This window comes from Phyllobates terribilis, unplaced genomic scaffold, assembly GCF_046119375.1.
Source record: "Phyllobates terribilis strain yellow unplaced genomic scaffold, ASM4611937v1 Scaffold_207__1_contigs__length_3498100, whole genome shotgun sequence".
Lineage (NCBI taxonomy): Eukaryota > Metazoa > Chordata > Amphibia > Anura > Dendrobatidae > Phyllobates > Phyllobates terribilis.
Window position 1 is genome coordinate 2,795,238 of NW_027362967.1, and position 20,014 is coordinate 2,815,251.

Here is a 20,014-nt window from a genome sequence, read left to right on the forward strand (position 1 = left end):
TCATCCCCAAAATGAAAGTGGAAAAACATACTACAGGCTGATCCAACTTTGATGTAATGTCCTTAAAACAAGTCACAATGAGGCTCAGTATTGTGTGTGGCCGCCACGTCCCTGTATTACCTCCCTACAATGCCTGGGCATACTCCTGATGAGGCTGAGTATTGTGTGTGGCCTCCACGTGCCTGTATGACCTCCCTACAATGCCTGGGCATGCTCCTGATGAGGGTGCGGATGTTCTCCTGTGGGATCTCCTCCCAGACCCCTGGGCTAAAGCATCCGCCAACTCCTGGACAGTCTGCGGTGCAACGTGACGTTGGTGGATGGAGTGAGACATGATGTCCCAGATGTGCTCAATGGGATTCAGGTCTGGGGAACGGGCGGGCCAGTCCATAGCTTCAATGCCTTCATCTTGCAGGAACTGCTGACACACTCCAGCCACATGAGGTCTGGCATTGTCTTGTATTAGGAGGAACCCAGAGCCAACCGCACCAGCATATGGTCTCACAAGGGGTCTGAGGATCTCATCTCGGTACCTAATGGCAGTCAGGCTACCTCTGGCGAGCACATGGAGGGCTGTGCGGCCCTCCAAAGAAATGCCACCCCACACCATTACTGACCCACTGCCAAGCCGGTCATGCTGAAGGATGCTGCAGGCAGCAGATCTCTCTCCACGGCGTCTCCAGACTCTGTCACGTCTGTCACATGTGCTCAATGTGAACCAACTTTCATCCGTGAAGAGCACAGTGTCCTGCACGGTCTTGGGCTGTGAGCACACCCCCCATCTGTGGACGTCGGGCCCTCATACCACCCTCATGGAGTCAGTTTCTAACCGTTTGTGCAGACACATGCACATTTGTGGCCTGCTGGAGGTCATTTTGCAGGGCTCTGGCAGTGCTTTTCCTGTTCCTCCATGCACAAAGACGGAGGTAGTTGTCCTGCTGCTGGGTTGTTGCCTTTCTACGGCCCCCTCCACGTCTCCTGGTGTACTTGCCTGTCTCCTGATAGCGCCTCCAGCCTCTGGACGCTACGCTGACACAGCAAACCTTCTTGTCAAAGCTCGCATTGATGTGCCATCCTGGATGAGTTGCACTACCTGAGCAACTTCTGTGGGTTGCAGAGTCCGTCTCATGCTACCACGAGTGTAAAAGCACAGCCAATATTCAAAAGTGACAAAAACATCAGCCAGAAAGCATTGCTACTGAGATGTGGTCTGTGGTCCCCACCTGCAGAACCACTCCTTTATTGAGGGGGTCTTGATAATTGCCAATAATTTCCATCTATTGTCTATTCCATTTGCACAACTTAATGTGAAATTGATTGTCAATCAGTGTTGCTTCCTAAGTGGACAGTTTGATTTCACAGAAGTTTGATTTACTTGGAGTTATATTCTGTTAAGTGTTCCCTTTATTTTTTGAGCAGTGTAGTATGGTTGGGTAGTAGTGATGCGGCGGTGTAGCAGTGATTGCCATGTGTCATGCCACGTCCTCCCCACACCCATTGGCCGAGAGACTACACACCCCCTTTTCTGCAGTTCTTTAATCTTTTTTCTTACTTAGGTGCATTTTCTAGGCTTTAATATGTATTAGGATATACTTTTACCCTGTCGCCTAAGAGTCAGGGCACTGATACCACTTACAAAGGTCTGCTGTCCCCGGTATGAGCTATCTATATTAGTACCTATATATAGACAGCGGTATAACTAACCTCTTATATAGCAACTACTTCTGACCTACCTCACAAGCACCTGCACTTTTATTGAATGCTTCTCAGCATTTTAACAATATATTCTTATTTTTTGGCAGCCCAATTATGTACTTACATCAGAAAAGAATCATGTTAATTTGTCTCATGCTCCTCATTAGTGCTCCTCCATTGTTTTACTATTAACTGTCTCTGTTTCTGCGATTCATATTTTTTTCCTGTATAAATTATAATTAATAACATTTTGTAATTTTTTCACTATTATATGGGACTCTGACTTGAAGTTTTTTCCTCTTGTTTCTTATGTATGGAGGAGGATGTGGGGCTCATTATACTGTATACTGGTTGGCCCACGACTTTGTCAAAGTTTTCATGTTGTGAGGTTTACATTCCTGATGTAGAATCAGTCTGGGTAAATGTACATGGACATGGCAATAATGGAAAGCTGCTAATTGGACTTTGCTACAAGCCTCCTAATATAGCTGAACACGTAGAGGATGAAATGCTGCAACAAGTTAAAAAGGCAACAAAAACAAGTCCTGGTGAAAAGTGTTGGATCCCTTGAAATTGTTCCAGAAAATGAAGTAATTCTCCCTGAAAATTATTGCAATTACATGTTTTGTTATACACATTTATTTCCTTTGCGTGTATTGGAACAACACAAGAAAACAGAGAGAAAAAGGCAAATTGAACATAATTTCACACAAAATAGGCCGGACAAAATTCTAGGTAAACAACTTTGTTTCAAGCATGTGAAGCTTGTTCACACGCAATTGTGGCAAGTAACAGGTGTGGGCAATATGAAAATCACAACTAAAACTAGATAAAAAAGGGAGAAGTTGATTCAATCTTTGTATTGTGTGCATATGTGTGCCACACTAAGCATGGAGAAAACAGAAAAAGGAGAAGACAACTGTCTGAGGATTTGAGAACTAAAATTGTTGAAAAATATCAACAATTTCAAGGTTATAAGTCCATCTTTAGGGATAAGCATGTTCCTTTGTCCAAGGTGCGCAGCATAATCAATAAATTTACAACCCATACAGTCAAATATGGTGGAGGTTCAAAGGTGTTTTGGTGTTGGTTCGCTGCCTCTGGCACTAGGTGCCTTCACTGTGTGCAAGACATCATGAAATCTGAAGATTAGCAAAGGATTTTGGGTCACAATGTAGTGCCTAGTGTCAGAAAGCTGGGTTTGTGTCCTAGGTCATGGGTTTCCAGCATGACAATGACCCCAAACATACTTCAAGAAGCCCCCAGAAAATGGATGGAAACAAAGTGCTGGGGAGTTCTGACCAGCAAGGAGTCTGGATCTAAATCCCATTGAACACCTGTGGAGAGATCTTAAAATTGCTGTATGGAGACAAATATTACAGTTTGAGAGTCCTCAGTTTTTGATACCATCTTTTCAGTTAGCCATTAGTCAGTAAGCTTTCGAGACTACTCAGGTCTCTTCATCAGACATAGTATAACACAAAATCTGAAGAGTCACATATTTATACACAACATGGCACAGGAATAATGCAATAGATGAGACAAGTGATGTGAAGCAGAAATATCAGTTTTGGAAAGGGAGAAGCAGTTGTGGCCGTAAAAATAAGTGGCCACAAGTAGAACTATTCTTTTTGTCTTTTTTTGTGTGGCGATGAGAATTCATCCTTGTTCTAAGTTTTTGCCCTGTCTCCCCTACATACAGACCCCCAGTTGGACATTTGGTACATATAATTAAGTACATTACATGTGATGCAGCTGAAAGTACCTGGGATCTTGTGGTCCTGATGTGAGTTGGGAATCTTTATCTTGTCCGTGGTCATTATAAATGGACAGGTTTATATACAGTGGATGAGGATGAATTTTGTAAGTTTCACCACAAAGGTGAAACTATCCTCCAGGTCAGTTTGCTTTCCCTCCCAGTACCTTTTCATTCTAACAATGTTAGGTTTTTGAGAGATTATACTTGTTCCTTCTATTTTTTGTTCTCCTTAGCTTGACTTCTTCGCCCTATATGAATGTGTTTTTGTTTCTCATTCAGGGTTTTCGTATTTTACTTCATACTTTTCTTTCCCCTTGTTGACAGTGTGTTGCGGTACGAGGACGAGGAGGTACGAGAAACTCCTCAACGGCTTATTAAGGAGTTAGGTCTGTGGTGGTTTTTAGTTGTGCAGCTAGGGCCTTTCTTGTCTGTGCAGAGACTAGTTGGGTGTAGTTGTGGCATTCTCCCCTGTGTGGGTTCTCCGGTGGTTATCAAGATGCGCTTTCTGGTTAAAACATTTCCCACATTTTGAACAAGAAAAAGGCTTCTTCCCTGTGTGAATTCTCTGATGTTTATTAAGATCTGATTTCTGTACAAAACATTTCCCACAATCTGAACATGAAAAAGGCTTCTCCCCTGTGTGAGTTTTGTGATGTTTTATAAGAGTAGACTGCGCTGTAAAACATTTCCCACATTCTGAACATGAAAATGGCTTCTCTCCTGTGTGAGTTCTCTGATGGTTGATAAGAGTTGATTTCTCTGCAAAACATTTTCCACATTCTGAACATGAAAAAGGCTTCTCCCCTGTGTGAGTTCTCTGATGTGGGATAAGCTTTGATTTCTTTGCAAAACATTTCCCACATTCTGAACATGAAAATGGCTTCTCCCCTGTGTGAGTTTTGTGATGTTTTATAAGAGTAGACTGCGCGGTAAAACATTTCCCACATTCTGAACATGAAAACGGCTTCTCTCCAGTGTGAGTTCTCTGATGGCTGGTAAGAGTTGATTTCTCTGCAAAACATTTTCCACATTCTGAACATGAAAAAGGCTTCTCCCCAGTGTGAGTTCTCTGATGTTTGATAAGCTTTGATTTCTTTGCAAAATATTTCCCACATTCTGAACAAGAAAATGGCTTGTCCCCTGTGTGAGTTCTCTGATGTGTGATAAGAGTTGATTTCTCTGTAAAATATTTCACACATTCTGAACAAGAAAAAGGCTTCTCACCTGTGTGAGTTCTCTGATGTTTGATAAGGGTTGATTTTGCTGTAAAACATTTCCCACATTCTGAACATGAAAAAGGCTTCTCCCCTGTGTGAGATTTGTGATGCTTGATAAGATTTGATTTCTTTGCAAAACACTTCCCACATTCTGAACAAGAAAATGGCTTCTCCCCGGTGTGAGTTCTCTGATGTATATTAAGATGTGATTTCTGTACAAAACATTTCCCACAATCTGAACATGAAAATGGCTTCTCCCCTGTGTGAGTTTTGTGATGCTTGATAAGATTTGATTTCTCAGTAAAATATTTCCCACATTCTGAACATGAAAATGGCTTCTCCCCTGTATGAGTTCTCTGGTGCTTAAGAAAACTAGATTTCTGGTTAAAACATTTTCCACATTCTGAACATGGAAAAGACTTCTCCCCTGTGTGAGTTCTCTGATGTGTGATAAGAGTTGATTTCTCTGTAAAACATTTCCCACATTCTGAACAGGAAAATGGCTTCTCTCCTGTGTGAGTTCTCTCATGCCTAACAAGATTTGATTTCTGATTAAAACATCTCCCACACTTGGAGCAAGAAAATCTATTCTTCACTGTGTGAATTTTTTGATGTTTAAGAAAAGACTTTTTGAGAGGAAAACTATTTCTATACTCTGAATGTGAAAATGGCTTCTTTGCATTAGGAGCAGTTTGTTTTTTAATGCTTATTTTGTGACTATGATTTTCCTTAGTAGTCGGTAATGAATCAGAAGACAGGACCTGTTTCATAGGATCAGATGACAGATCTTTGCTGTGAAGGGATGATGGTAAATCTGGAGAAATGTCATTCACTTCAATTGTATCCTGTGGGATCTGAAAATTATCTGATTTGAAAATTGAAGATGTCAGCTGTCCCTCTGATCTCCTGGTACAGTTATCTGCCAAGAATAAAACCAATTATTATTTTTTAATAAAAAATCCTTGAATTTTATATTTTTGAACATTTCTACTTAAACTGTCTGTAAATAAAGGCAAGTTATATAAAAAAAAATTCACTTATTCACCAGGACAATGACCATCTAATAGAAAACCTCATAGGATGAACCAGTGGAGCGTGGTGTTCAACTGTTTATTCATTCTGCCTCCCAAATATGGAGTAAAAGGCGCAGGCTCTGTCCAGCCACTTATATTAGTTTGCATGGAACCAGTAGTACCATCCAGTCTGGCAGTATGGGTGTGTGTGCTGTCCAGCTGGAGTAATCTGCTCCCTGCTTCACCCATTTGGAAAGCACCGCACCCTACTAAAGCTGGAAGCATATTGCCGGAAGCTGCCAGATCCAGCCTTGTTCTCCTCTGGTTCAGTCCTCTGTGATCAGCTCCCGGCTTGTGCATTTGGTTCCTGTTGTGACCTCGGCTCGTTTAGTGACTACTCGTGTCTTCTGATTTTGTACTTTCTCTGCCCTCCTGGTTCTGACCCGGCTACCTGACTATTCTTCTTCCCATCTCACTCTACAGAACAGCTGGTAACACCGTGGCCCAAGCCTAGGGGTCTCTGTGTAAGTCCACATCCATGTAGACGGGTTAAAGGGTGATGAGCAGAGTAATTTGTGAAATCTGTAAACAGGGTAGATAGTGACAAGCCTGTTCGTGGTGGCCATCTTTTGAGCTGCCAGGTGACCATGAACAGTGCCCCCAATACATTGTGTCTGCGAACTATTCCAGCAAGATCTGCATTCCTAATAGCTAAATGTCGCTCCTTCCCTTCTTACCCTGCCATGTGCCCAGACAGTAGTGTACAACCGTATATAGGGGATTGTCAGATTCAAGAGAAGTTGGAAAATAATTTGTAAAGTCCATTTGTTTCCTATTATCCTTTGTGAAGAATTCCAAAATTATCACCACATAAAGTGACACATATCAAATATGAAAAATGGAACCTGATTAGGAACAAAAACTGTCTGCGGGAAGGGGTTACATCAGAGGATTACTGAAGTCAAAAACTGTGAGTATAGACAATAACACATCTACTGAAATGATCAAACTCAACAGTCTTCAGAGAAAAATGAGTAACTAGTGGAGAAACCTCTGTAGGGTAATTAGAGTCTGGGGCTCGGTGGCTCTTGGCAATCTAAACTATCGTAAGGGACAATATTTTCTATCACATGAGTGTCAAGAAGAAATATTAGACATTTAAAGTGAAGATTTTTACAATACTGCAGAGCTGAGGTGTCTTAAATTTAGATCTCGGACATTTGGAAGAGGCAATGGAGATCTTTTAGAAAGACTACCAGGGAGTTACAGAGACACAAAAGTGAGGCCGGCCGATCCCACCACAATCAGACTATCATACAGAATGAACTTGTAAAAAAAGGAAAGAATATATAAACATGTAACATCCCCAACAACAACGTAAGTATGAAGGGAGAAATCCAACACTAAACCGGAGTTGCACTCATTTATGGTGGACCATTGGAGGTATGATGAGTCCTGACCAGAAGAGTAGAGAAAGTATTAGTGCCCCCATTTCAGGAGCGATTGTGCTGGAATCTGAATTCTTTAGGATTGAAAACATTATGGAATTTATGACGTGGAGTGAATCCATGAAACCAGGGCTCGAGCCATGCCACCACATCTCCTGCAGGCGTGAATAGATGTATATTACAGCCATCAGCCACGCACAGCTTAGAGACATATCATGGCACAGTTGTAATGTTTTTATGTAGTTTATCAAGATCCTGTTTGAAGTTCGTTGGTTTTAAAAGAAATTGAAAAGTATAAAGGGAAACTCTGTTGTTATTGTACAGAAATTCACACTTGTCTCTCACTGCACATTTAATGTTATCGATCAAAAAAGCAAACTTTGGCCCGAAAGACTGGACCTGGTCTTGTAGGGACCATATGAGAACATTCAGCCGCACAGAAGGGAGAGAAGGTAGATTCATCCAATAAAATATCAGGGATCTAGGAAGCCAACAGCATCATTACCCTCCGCTTTCTCTTACAGACCCATCAGAATATTTTTCTTCAAGTGATTTTCTCACTTGCCAGCACTTTCTACGTACGCTGTCATTTGGCTTTGTAGTTTACAGATCTGGGCAGGTGACGGTCAGCGTCTACTAATCCCAGGGGGTAGGTGGATCCTCCAGGTTGGAAGATCTATAGAATTTCACAATTACACAAAGAAAATTGAATATTTTCGGACGGAGGAGAATGTTGTGGTCTAGAGGGAAAATGGTGATCACACGATTGTGATACGGCCGGACTACACGACTGATAAAGCTGCCACAGCCGGTGACTGAGAAGAATCTGTGACTTCTCAGAATTTAGTGGTCACTACTCACCAGGTTAGAGGATGCAGTGTCTCAGGCACGTGATCCCTTAGCCCATTCTCCCTGTCTTCTGGTCCTAAGGGATTATTGCCTGAGACACTGTGTCCTCACCCTCCTTTCCTATTGTCATTCCCAACAAGTGGTACACTGATGAAGGTCGTATAGACCGAAACGTGTTTTTGTTTTTTTTCTGCTGTGGACTGCAATTAAAATTGCTTTTGCTAAAATTCATTACCTGAGTGCCGAGGTTCCTCTTATATTATATGTGGTTTGGACCCTACTCGTGCACCCAGGTCCAGTACTGCTGCGTTCTCCAGCACTATTACTGAGAAAAATCTGAGACTTCTCAACATTTCATGGTTACTACTCACCTGGGTAGTCATATATAGGAATCTCCTCCTTACACCGCTCATCACCCCTCACATATGCCTCTATAGTATTAATATGGGTCAGATCTTCACCCTGAAACAAATATTATAAAAGTCAAAGACAGATGGAGAAGTCACATGTATGATCGGCTCTAATCCTGCCATCTCCACTGTTCTCATTACACAAGTATAAAACACAATAATGGTGGATAAAACAAGACTGAAGACATGACTTTTACAGCCGTGTCTACACATCATAGGGGAGATCTCATGACACCTTCTCTCCATCTACCTGATGATCCTGAGGAACATTGGGATCTTCTTGTTTACAGTCCTGAGGAAGAAGAGGACGGGGACATCTCTCTGGTGTTGTCCTCTTACTGGATAGATCTGGAGGAAACACATACAGAGACTGAATTCATTCTTTACATACATATAATTATAGGCCGTGTGTATTTAGTCCTGTCTATTACCTGGTGATGTGAGGGGCTGGGGAACCTCCATCATGATGTTCTTGTACACATCTTTGTGTCCTTCTAAATACTCCCACTCCTCCATGGATAAATAGATGGCGACATCCTGACACCTTATAGGAACCTGACACATACAATGATACCGTCATCTCCCCGATCCCTTTATAGCGTTACTGTATAATGTCCCAGCAGTGTCACCTCTCCAGTCAGCAGCTCAATCATCTTGTAGGCGAGTTCTAGGATCTGGTCATTGATGTCCTCATGTATCAGGGGGTGAGGTGGAGGCCCCGTCATTAATCTCTGGTTATGGAGAGACACATTAATAAATCTCACTACAGACATTTCCAGAGTCCTCACCTCTCCAGTTCTGTCCATCTGTTATTCCCATAGATAAGAATGATGTAATGTGATGTCATCAGAATCTCTCACCTCTCCAGTAAGCCGGAAGAGGATCTCTAGTGTGAGGTGTAATATGCTCTCCACCATCTTGTCCCTGTCCATATCCATCTTTGATAGGTAAATCAGGAAAATTTTCTTATATAGACGATCTTCACTGAGAGGATCCGGTATTGTAGAGACCTGAATGAGAAGAAGATGAGCCGATGGAACATCATAAAAATCCTGTATAATAATTAGTGTTGAGCATTCCGATACTGAAATATCGGGTATCGGCCTATATTCGCGGTATCGGAATTCCGATACTTAATTCCGATACTTTTGCAATATCGTATACCGGAATCGGAAGTTCCCATAATGCAATGAGCCAGTTTCATTTTATTCAGCCAATGAGGATCCTAAGAAGTGTGGGCACATCCTGTTAGGCATGTAGGCATCTTAACTAATGGCATGGCTGTGATTGGCTGCTGAAATGATGTCATGATGCACTATAAAAGCCGCCGCCGCCATTTTGAGCTCACTCTGCTGTGAATTCAGTTAGGGATAGGACGCTGTTGTTCTGAGGGACAGTTTTAGCTACCTATTTGCTCTATTCTGCTTTACCCAAGCTACTTTATAAATCGCTGTGCCTTGCAGCGCTAGTGCACAGTTCTCTGTGCTGTTCACCGCTGTCTGCAAGGTCTGTGTGTGTGACTGCAGCTCACCCTGTAGTGTGTGATTCAGCCACGTCTGGTTGTAGTGCACTCAGTGAGTGTCACTGCCTCATACATTGTCCTTTTTTGCCAATTCATAATTTTTCCTGATTTCTCCTATTAGTGTGGTGGTTCCATCCGTATTCAGCTAAATTGGTTCCAAACACACTATATAGGAGTAGATAGAGAATTTTTTTTTTGTCTTGCAGCGCTAGTGCATAGTGCTCTGCATCTGCACTGTTCACCGCTGTCTGCAAGGTCTGTGTGTTTGAGTGCAGCTCACCCTGTAGTGTGTGCTTCAACCACGTCTGGTTGTAGTGCACTCAGTGTGTGTCACTGCCTCATACATTGTCCTTTTTTGCCAATTCATAATTTTTCCTGATATCTCCTATTAGTGTGGTGGTTCCATCCGTATTCAGCTAAATTGGTTCCAAACACACTATATAGGAGTAGATAGAGAATTTTTTTTTGTCTTGCAGCGCCAGTTCACAGTGCTCTGCATCTGCACTGTTCACCGCTGTCTGCAAGGTCTCTGTGTGTGAGTGCAGCTCACCCTGCAGTGTGTGCTTCAGCCACGTCTGGTTGTAGTGCACTCAGTGTGTGTCACTGCCTCATACATTGTCCTTTTTTGCCAATTCATAATTTTTCCTGATTTCTCCTATTAGTGTGGTGGTTCCATCCGTATTCAGCTAAATTGGTTCCAAACACACTATATAGGAGTAGTTAGAGGAGCCTTTCTGCAGCATTGGGCCCTGCAGCCCCAGCCAGATTAGTATTAGCCTATTTTTTGCAGCCTCATCTATTGCATTGTAGGTTACCTTCCAACATTGTAATAGCTACAAAAAGTTTGTGATACTATCGGTATTACATCTTTGGGCACATCCAGTGTCTTTTTGTGACAAAAAAAACCTAAACAAAGTTCACCAAACACTCCACTTTACAGTTGTGTAGGCCACATTAGCCCATATTAACCCCTTAATAACATCTGACGTACTAATACGCGTCTGTGCCCTGGGACTTAAGAGCCAGACCCGTATTAGTACGTCATCGCGATCGCGCGCGCACACAGGCTGTGCGGCCGCGATCGCCGCCGGGTGTCAGCTGATTGTCACAGCTGACACCCGGTACTATGTGCAGGGAGCGGTCACGCACCGCTCCCAGCACATTAACCCCCGCGATGCTGCGATCGAAGTCGATCGCGGCATTGCGGGGGCAAGGGGAGGTGATCGGCGATACTCACCTCCTCTTCCGGCTTCCAGCGCAGTCTGCAAAGGCTTCCCGGGTGTTGCCATGACGACCCGATGTCGTCATGACAACATCCGGGTCACCAGAGAGCAGGAAGATTGCTTGGACATGCGCAGTGCATCTCCAAGCAATCTTCACACTGTGCACTTCTGACAGCCTTCATGGCATAGGGATTGTGCTCCATTCCTGTGCCATGCAGGCGATCAGAAAAAAAAAAGTGAAAGTCCCAGAGTGGGACAAAGTAATAAAGTGTATAAACTGTGTGAAAGTGGAAAAAAAAAAAAAAAAAAATGTGCAAAAATATTATAAAAAAATAAAAAAAATAATACACCAAAAATAAAAATATAATGTACCCATCAATAAATATTATTATAAAAAAAATAAAAAAAAACAATAAAAGTACACATATTTGGTATCGCCGCGTCCGGAACAACCTGACCTATAAAACTGTCCCACTAGTTAACCCCTTCAGTGAACACGGTAAAAAAAAAAAAAAAAAACCCAAGCAAAAAACAATGCTTTATCACCATGCCGCCAAACAAAAAGTGGAATAACACGCGATCAAAAAGACGCATATAAATAAAAATGATACCGCTGAAAACGTCATCTCGTCCTGCAAAAAACAAGCCGCCATATAGCTCCATCAGCCGAAAAATAAAAAAGTTATAGCTCTCAGAATAAAGCGATACTAAAAAATATTTTTTTCTATAAAATATTTTATTGTGTATAAGCGCCAAAACATAGAAAAATGATACAAATGTGGTACCGCTGTAAACGTACTGACCCGAAGAGTAAAGCTGCCTCATCAATTTTACCACACGCGGAACAGAATAAAAAAAAAAAAAAAAAAACAATTCCTGAATTGTTGGTTTTTGTTTATTCTGCCTCCCAAAAATCGGAATAGAAAGCGATCAAAAAATGTCACGTGCCTGAAAATGGCACCAATAACAACGTCAAGTCATCCCGCAAAAAACGAGCCGTCACATGACTGTCTGCCAAAATCTGGAAAAATTATAGCTCTCAAAATATGGCGATGCAAAAACTAGATTTTACAAAAAATGCGTCTTTTAGTGTGTGACAGCTGTCAGTCATAAAAACCCCATATGATTCTGGCATTGCTGTAATCACACCGACCCGAAGAATAAAGTCGTCTAATCACTTATACCGCACAAGGAACGGCGTCAAAAATAAACTCTTGAGTTAGGATTGGGCTAGGGTTAGGGCTGGGTTTGGGGCTAGGGTTGTGCTGGGGCTAGGGTTGTGCTAGGGTTAGGGCTGGGGTTGGGATTTTTTTCAAAAGTAAGAAAAAAAGATGACGATATGGCGACTAGTGTTGAGAGCAAGTGCTCGCTACTTGAGTTTGCATCGGGTGCTCTGGTATGCATTTAGTATCGTGGGTATTTGAGTGACATGCTCGAGTCTCTGCCCCATATGCTTCGCGGCCAAAAAACTTTACGGGGATTGCCTGCCATGCACGAGCGATCCCCGCATGGTTTTTTTTGGGTGTATAATAACCGTGAAACATGCGGAGCAGGGACTCGAGCATGTCACTCGAGCACACGCTGTACATGGTGCATACCTGAGTACCCGATGCAAACTCAAGTAGCGAGCACTTGCGCTCAAGAATAATGACAACTTATTCAATATGATGACCTAATGTAAACAAATAATGTGCCGTACCTCTGGGTTCAAAATGTTCACTATACACCTTAATAAAATCTTTGAGGGGTATAGTTTCCAAAATGGGGACACTTGTGGGGGAGCTCCACTGTTTAGGCACATCACGGGCTCTCCAAACGCGACATGGTGTCCGCTAACAAATTGAATGGAAAATCGGCTCAAATTGTTAGCGGACGCCATGTTGCGTTTGGAGAGCCCCTGTGTGCCCAAACATTGGAGCTCCCCCACAAGTGACCCCATTTTGGAAACTAGACCCCCCAAGGCACCTATCTAGATGCATAGTGAGCACTTGGAACCCCTAGGTGCTTCACAAATTGATTCGTAAAAATGAAAAAGTGAAAAAAAAAACACTTTTTCATTTTTATGAATCAATTTGTGAAGCACCTGGGGTTCCAAGTGCTCACTATGAATCTAGATAGGTGCCTTGGGGGGTCTAGTTTCCAAAATGGGGTCACTTGTGGGGGAGCTCCAAAGTTTGGGCACAGAGGGGCTCTCCAAACGCAATGTGGTGTCCGCTAACAATTTGAGCCGATTTTCCATTCAATTTGTTAGCGGATACCATGTTGCATTTAGAGAGCCGCTGTGTGCCCAAATATTGGAGCTCCCCCACAAGTGACCCCATTTTGGAAACTAGACCACCCAAGGCACCTATCTAGATGCATAGTGAGCACTTGGAACCCTCAGGTGCTTCACAAATTGATTCATACAAATGAAAAAGTGTTTTTTTTTTCACTTTTTCATTGTTACGAATCAATTTGTGAAGCACCTGGGGGTTCCAAGTGCTCACTATGCATCTAGATAGGTGCCTTGGGGGGTCTAGTTTCCAAAATGGGGTCACTTGTGGGGGAGCTCCAATGTTTGGGCACACAGGGACTCTCTAAATGCAACATGGTGTCCTCTAACAAATTTAACGGAAAATCGGCTCAAATTGTTAGCGACACCATGTTGCGTTTGGAGAGTCGCTGTGTGCCCAAACATTGGAGCTCCCCCACAAGTGACCCCATTTTGGAAACTAGACCCCCCAAGGCACCTATCTAGATGCATTGTGAGCACTTGGAACCCTCAGGTGCTTCACAAATTGATTCATAAAAATGAAAAAGTGGTTTTTTTTTTCACTTTTTCATTGTTACGAATCAATTTGTGAAGCACCTGGGGGTTCCAAGTGCTCACTATGCATCTAGAAAGGTGCCTTGGGGGGTCTAGTTTCCAAAATGGGGTCACTTGTGGGGGAGCTCCAAAGTTTGGGCACACATGGGCTCTCCAAACACAACATGGCGTCCGCTAATTATTCAAGCAAATTTTACAATCAAAAAGTCAAATGGCGCTCCTTCCCTTCCGAGCCCTGCCGTGCGCCCAAACAGTATTTTTTCCCCAAATATTGGGTATCTGCGTGCCCAGGGGAAATTGCACAACAAATTTTGGGGTCCATTTTTTCTTGTTACCCCTGTGAAAATAAAAAAAATTGGGTCTAAAGTAACATTTTTGTGAAAAAAGTTAAATGTTCATTTTTTTCTTCCACATTCAAAAAATTCCTGTGAAGCACCTGAAGGGTTAATAAAGTTCTTGAATGTGGTTTTGAGCACCTTGAGGGGTGCAGTTTTTAGAATGGTGTCACTTTTGGGTATTTTCTGTCATAAAGACCTCTCAAAGTGACTTCAAATGTGATGTGGACCCTAAAAAAATGGTTTTGAAAATTTTGTTGGAAAAATGAGAAATCGCTGGTCAACTTTTAACCCTTATAGCTCCCTAACAAAAAAAAATTTTGGTTCCAAAATTGTGGTGATGTAAAGTAGACATGTGGGAAATGTTACTTATTAACTCTTTTGTGTGACATATCGCTCTGATTTCAGGGCTTAAAAATTCAAATTTTGAAAATTGCAAAATTTTCAAAATTTTCGCCAAATTTCCGTTTTTTTCACAAATAAACGCAAGTGATATCGAAGAAATTTTTCCACAATCATGAAGTACAATATGTCACGAAAAAACAATCTCAGAATCAGGGGGATCCGTTGAAGCGTTCCAGAGTAATTACCTCATAAAGTGACAGTGGTCAGAATTGTAAAAATTGGCCCGGTCATTAACGTGCAAACCACCCGCGGGTCTTAAGGGGTTAAAGTCTAGTCCACACTTTATAAAATTAGTGTTTCTTATACCTGTTAGCAGCTGTTCAGGAATAAGCACACTAAGCCCTTAGTCCTTTGCTGCCTATCTTTATCAGTCTACCAAGATGAAGAAGGCAGGGAGTAAGGCATGTGGTCGTGGGCGTGGAGTTTCTGCAGGGAGAGGACGTGAGGATTCTGTGCCTGCAGGGAGAGGACGTGGGGATTCTGTGCCTGCTGCGGGCACCAGTGACTCAGCATCCCCCAGTTTTACCAGGGAACAGTCCTTTATGCGCAGCTTTGTAGGAGCTAGCCATACCCCACTGCTGCGGGAGGACCAAATTGAAGCCGTTGTCGGATGGATGGCAGCTAATGCATCGACTTCAATTAGTTTCACATCCTCTCAGGTCCTGAGCACTGAAGAGCACCCATCTGTCTCTTCACCACCTGCCAAATTGCCCAGGCAGTCAGAGAGCCCTGGACAGGAGCCATCTCTACTTCTGTTCTCTGAATCTCTTGGCTTGGAAAGAGGGGGCCAGCCAAGCAGAATTCGAGAATTTGAAGAAGAGGTAGTATGCAGTGATGCGCAACCGTTTTGTCTCTCTGAATCTGAAGAGGCGGGTGGGCCAGTGCCTATGCTCAGCAGCACACCTCAGTATGCATCTGATGAGGAGACTCAGGTGTCACTTTCTGGTGCGTACTGTGCTGTTGAGACTACCCAGGAGAAGCAGTTGTTTGAAGAGGATGGTGTAGATGATGAGGTCCTTGACCCATCATGGCGTGAGGGACAGGAAGGTGGTGGGAGCAGCTCTGAGGAAGAGATTCCCCGAACAGCCCAAAAAGGAGGGAGAGGGAGGGGGCAGACTTGGTTGCCTGTAGCCTCCACTTCGGCACCCATTAGGAGCATGGCTCTTCCAAAATCCAAAGCGGGCGCTCCCAAGACTTGCAGTGCCTGGTCCTTTTTTGACACAGTTGCAGATGACATTTGCTTTGTCAAATGCAAGCTGTGTAATCAGAAGGTGAAAAGAGGGAAAAGTGTCAGCAACCTCAATACCACAAATATGTGGAAACATGTGCGGACCAAGCACGTGGTGGAGTTACAAAAACACACTGAAGACCTAGGCCAACCTACAGCGCCACCTACCACCTCTTCAGCTCGTGTTGTAGCCTCTTCCTCCAGCTCACACACAGCTGGTTCGGCTTCCTCACAGGATCGCCATGGAAGAATCTCTGGCACTGTTGTACAGAGACACAGTGTAATTCCACCCACAGCACCACTTTCCCAGTCATCCTCACACTCCCAGGCCAGTCTACAGCCATCGTTAGCACAGGCATGGGAGAAAAGGCGCCCATACTCGGCAAACCACCCCCGAGTACAGGCTCTGAATGCTGGCATTGCTAAACTACTGGCCCTTGAAATGCTATCATTCAGGCTGGTGGAGACTGACACCTTCTCTAACTTTATGGCATTGGCAGTCCCACAATACAACGTGCCCAGCCGCTTTTATTTCAGCAGGCATGCCGTCCCTGCCTTGCAACATCATGTGGAGGGAAAAATTAAACATGCACTACAAAACGCTGTCAGTAGCAAGGTCCACCTGACCACCGATGCGTGGACCAGTAAGCATGGACAGGGACGATACCTTTCCCTCACTGCCCATTGGGTAAATGTTGTGGAGCCGGGTACAGATCTTGAGAGTGGCGCTGTACGTGTTCTGCCAACTCCAAGGATTGCAGGAATCCAGTCTGTACACATTGACTCCTCCTCATACTCCAGTTCCTCTGAACCAGCGCTGCAGGAGCCGTCACGGTCTACCTCCACATCGACCCGTGAACGGTTGGTTACCTGTTATGATGACCGATATGAGCACAGCCGTGGCCGAACGTCAACAGGCCATATTAAAATTAATTTCTTTGGGGAATCGAAGGCACACAGCGCAGGAGCTCTGGAATGCCATCAAGCAGCAGAGCGACGTGTGGTTTGTGTCAGCGAATCTCCAGCCAGGCATGGTAGTGTGTGACAATGGCCGAAATCTGGTGGCAGCTCTGGGCCTAGGCAACCTCACTCACATCCCATGTCTGGCACATGTGCTCAACTTGGTCGTGCAGAGTATTTTGAGGGACTATCCGGATCTTGATGCACTGCTTCACAAGGTCCGCATAGAGTGCGCTCACTTACGGCGTTCCAGCAACGCAAGATCACGCATTGCAGCTCTGCAGCACCGATTACGTCTTCCAGAACATCGCATCATATGTGACCTACCCACCAGGTGGAATTCAACGTTACATATGTTGAAGAGGTTGTGTGAGCAGCAGGCAGCAGTAATAGAGTACCAGCTGCAGCAGGCGCAAACAAGTCGCAGTGCGTGCCGTTCACACTTCACCACCACTGAGTGGGCTTTTATGAAGGACATTTGCCACGTTTTGCGTGCCTTCAATTATTCCACGCGGATGGCGAGTGCAGATGATGCACTAGTCAGCATGACTATCCCCCTTATCTGCCTGCTTGAAAAAACACTGCAAGCACTAAGGGACGAGGTTTAGGAAGAAGTGGAGGATGAGGAGTCACAAATGCCATCTGCTTCTCTAAAGTCTGCGCAACGTGGTTCCTCACAAAGGCCTAGGCAGGGGACACTTTGTGAGGAGGATGAGGAGGAGTCAATGGATGAGGAAGACATCTGTCCAGAGGAGGGAGGTACACAATGCTCTAGTAGTCAGTATCTAGAGAGAGGGTGGGGTGATGCAGAGCAGGCAGAGATCACGCCTCAAGCAGGGGACAGCGTTTCTTGGCCAGTTGGCAGTCTGCAGCACATGGTTGATTTCATGCTGCAGTGCCTGAGAAAAGACCGCCGCATCGCCCACATTCTCAACACGGCTGATTATTGGGTGTCCACCCTCCTAGATCGTCGCTACCGGGACAACTTACAAAGCCTCATAACACCATTGAACCGGGAGCGTAAAATGCGGGAGTAACAAGACGCACTGGTGCATTCCATCATGTTCTCCATTCCAACCGAGAGCAGTGCTGCTAGAGCTTTACAAAGCTCAGTGCGTTGAGGCAGTGGAGAAAGCTCTGCACAAAGAGGGAGCAGAAGCAGCGCCTCAGCACAAGGCAAGACCAGTATGGCTGAAATGTGGCAAAGTTTTGTGTCCCCGCCGCCACAAATATCTACACCATCACAGACGGCTCCAGTCAGCAGGAGGCAACGTTTCCGTCAGATGGTGACAGACTACATGTCTTGCCCTCTCAGTGTACTCCCAGACGGCTCTTCTCCCTTCAAGTTTTGGGTCTGTAAGCTGGATACATGGCCAGAGCTTAGTCAGTATGCATTGGAGGTGCTAGCTTGCCCTGCTGCTAGTGTATTATCGGAACGCGTCTTTAGTGCCGCAGGTGGTGTACTAACAGACCGTCGCATGCGACTATCCTCCGATAACGTTGACCGGCTTACTTTTCTCAAAATGAACAAGGCCTGGATCTCTCATGAATTTGCCAGTCCTCTTCCAGAATAAATAATTGGTTGGCAACAGTATCCAGGTCTCCTGTTGTGTTCATGCTTCTACCACCTGAACTGTAATCCCTGAGCTCCAACACCGCTAGTTGGCGCTCGGAAGTGCCGTCTGCACAGTCAACACTTGCTGCCGTGTTATTGGGGTTCAGTAACGTCAGCTGTTCCCCTGCTGTGCGGACGGCAATTTCTCCTGCTCTGTCCACATTCTCACTACTACAGATTTTAAAGTTGCTCCAATTACACCTCTGGCTCCTCTGTTTTCAGTATTATCCCTGAGCTCCAACACCGCCAGTTGGCGCTCGGAAGTGCCGTCTGCACAGTCAACACTTGCTGCCGTGTTATTGGGGTTCAGTAACGTCAGCAGTTTCCCAGCTGTGTGTCCGGCAAATTCTCCTGCTTTGTCCACATCCACTGTACTACTGATTTAAAACTTGCTCCAATTACACCTCTGGCTCCTCAGTTTTTAGTATTTATCCTGGGCTCCAATACCGCTAGTTGCTGCTCAGAAGTGCCGTCTGCACAGTCAACGCTTGCTCCAGTGTTATTGGGGTTCAGTAACGTCAGCTGATCCCCAGCTGTGTGTCCGGCTAATTCTCCTGCTTTGTCCACATCCACTGTACTACTGATTTAAAACTTGCTCCAATTACACCTCTGGCTCCTCTGTTTTTAGTATTTACCCTGGGCTCCAATACCGCTAGTTGCTGCTCAGAAGTGCCGTCTGCACAGTCAACGCTTGCTCCAGTGTTATTGGGGTTCAGTAACGTCAGCTGATCCCCAGCTGTGTGTCCGGAAAATTCTCCTGCTTTGTCCACATCCACTGTACTACTGATTTAAAACTTGCTCCAATTACACCTCTGGCTCCTCTGTTTTTAGTATTTACCCTGGGCTCCAATACCGCTAGTTGCTGCTCAGAAGTGCCGTCTGCACAGTCAACGCTTGCTCCAGTGTTATTGGGATTCAGTAATGTCAGCTGATCCCCAGCTGTGTGTCCGGCAATTTCTCCTGCTCTGTCCACATTCACACTACTACAGATTTTAAAGTTGCTCCAATTATGCCTCTGGCTCCACTCTGTTTTTAGTATTTACCCTGGGTTCCAGCACCGCCAGCTGTTACCCAGCAGTGTCTTTGGCACGGGTACTCCCTGCTGCCCAGCCTGGTTCCAGCACGCCAGCTGTTTCCGGGTAGTGTCAACGTCACTTTGCCTCCAATGCGTTGTCCTGTCGTGTTGCGGTCAGGTTAGCCAACTCTATGGTGCCTGCAGTTTAGGTGACTCCTATGTGGGCTGCGGGATCTGGCAATGAAGGCGGGTTCCATAGTGCCAATAGGACAAGCACCCCCTGTAGGACTGTGGGTTTTGTTAACTGCGGCTGGCTCGCGGCCTTGAAAGTTTTTTTTACATGGGTACCTTCTGCTACCCATCCGGGTACCAGTACCGTCAGCTGGTTCTCGGCAGTGCCTTTGGCTTAGGTGCCTCCTTCTCGGTATCCAAGTTCCACCAACGTCTGCTGGTCCTTGGTAGTGCTTTCTGGCACAGGTACCTCCTGCTTAGTAACCGAGTTCCAGCACCGTCA

General features: G+C 44.7%; 1 protein-coding gene across 1 annotated transcript in view; it reads right to left on the bottom strand.

Annotated features, from left to right (window-relative positions):
• Window positions 1–2,254: 2,254 nt before the first annotated feature.
• The window catches only part of LOC141213690 (uncharacterized), a 34,249-nt gene continuing 16,489 nt past the window's right edge, over window positions 2,255–20,014 (bottom strand). Inside the window, exons 2-6 of the mRNA XM_073665293.1 lie at window positions 9,252–9,401; window positions 8,823–9,122; window positions 8,642–8,739; window positions 8,353–8,443; window positions 2,255–5,590 (exon numbers count right to left, since the gene is read on the bottom strand). Of these exons, the coding sequence (XP_073521394.1) occupies window positions 3,894–5,590; window positions 8,353–8,443; window positions 8,642–8,739; window positions 8,823–8,955 (2,019 nt within the window). The 5' untranslated portion in view covers window positions 8,956–9,122; window positions 9,252–9,401 and the 3' untranslated portion in view covers window positions 2,255–3,893. The remainder of the gene's footprint in view (window positions 5,591–8,352; window positions 8,444–8,641; window positions 8,740–8,822; window positions 9,123–9,251; window positions 9,402–20,014) is intronic.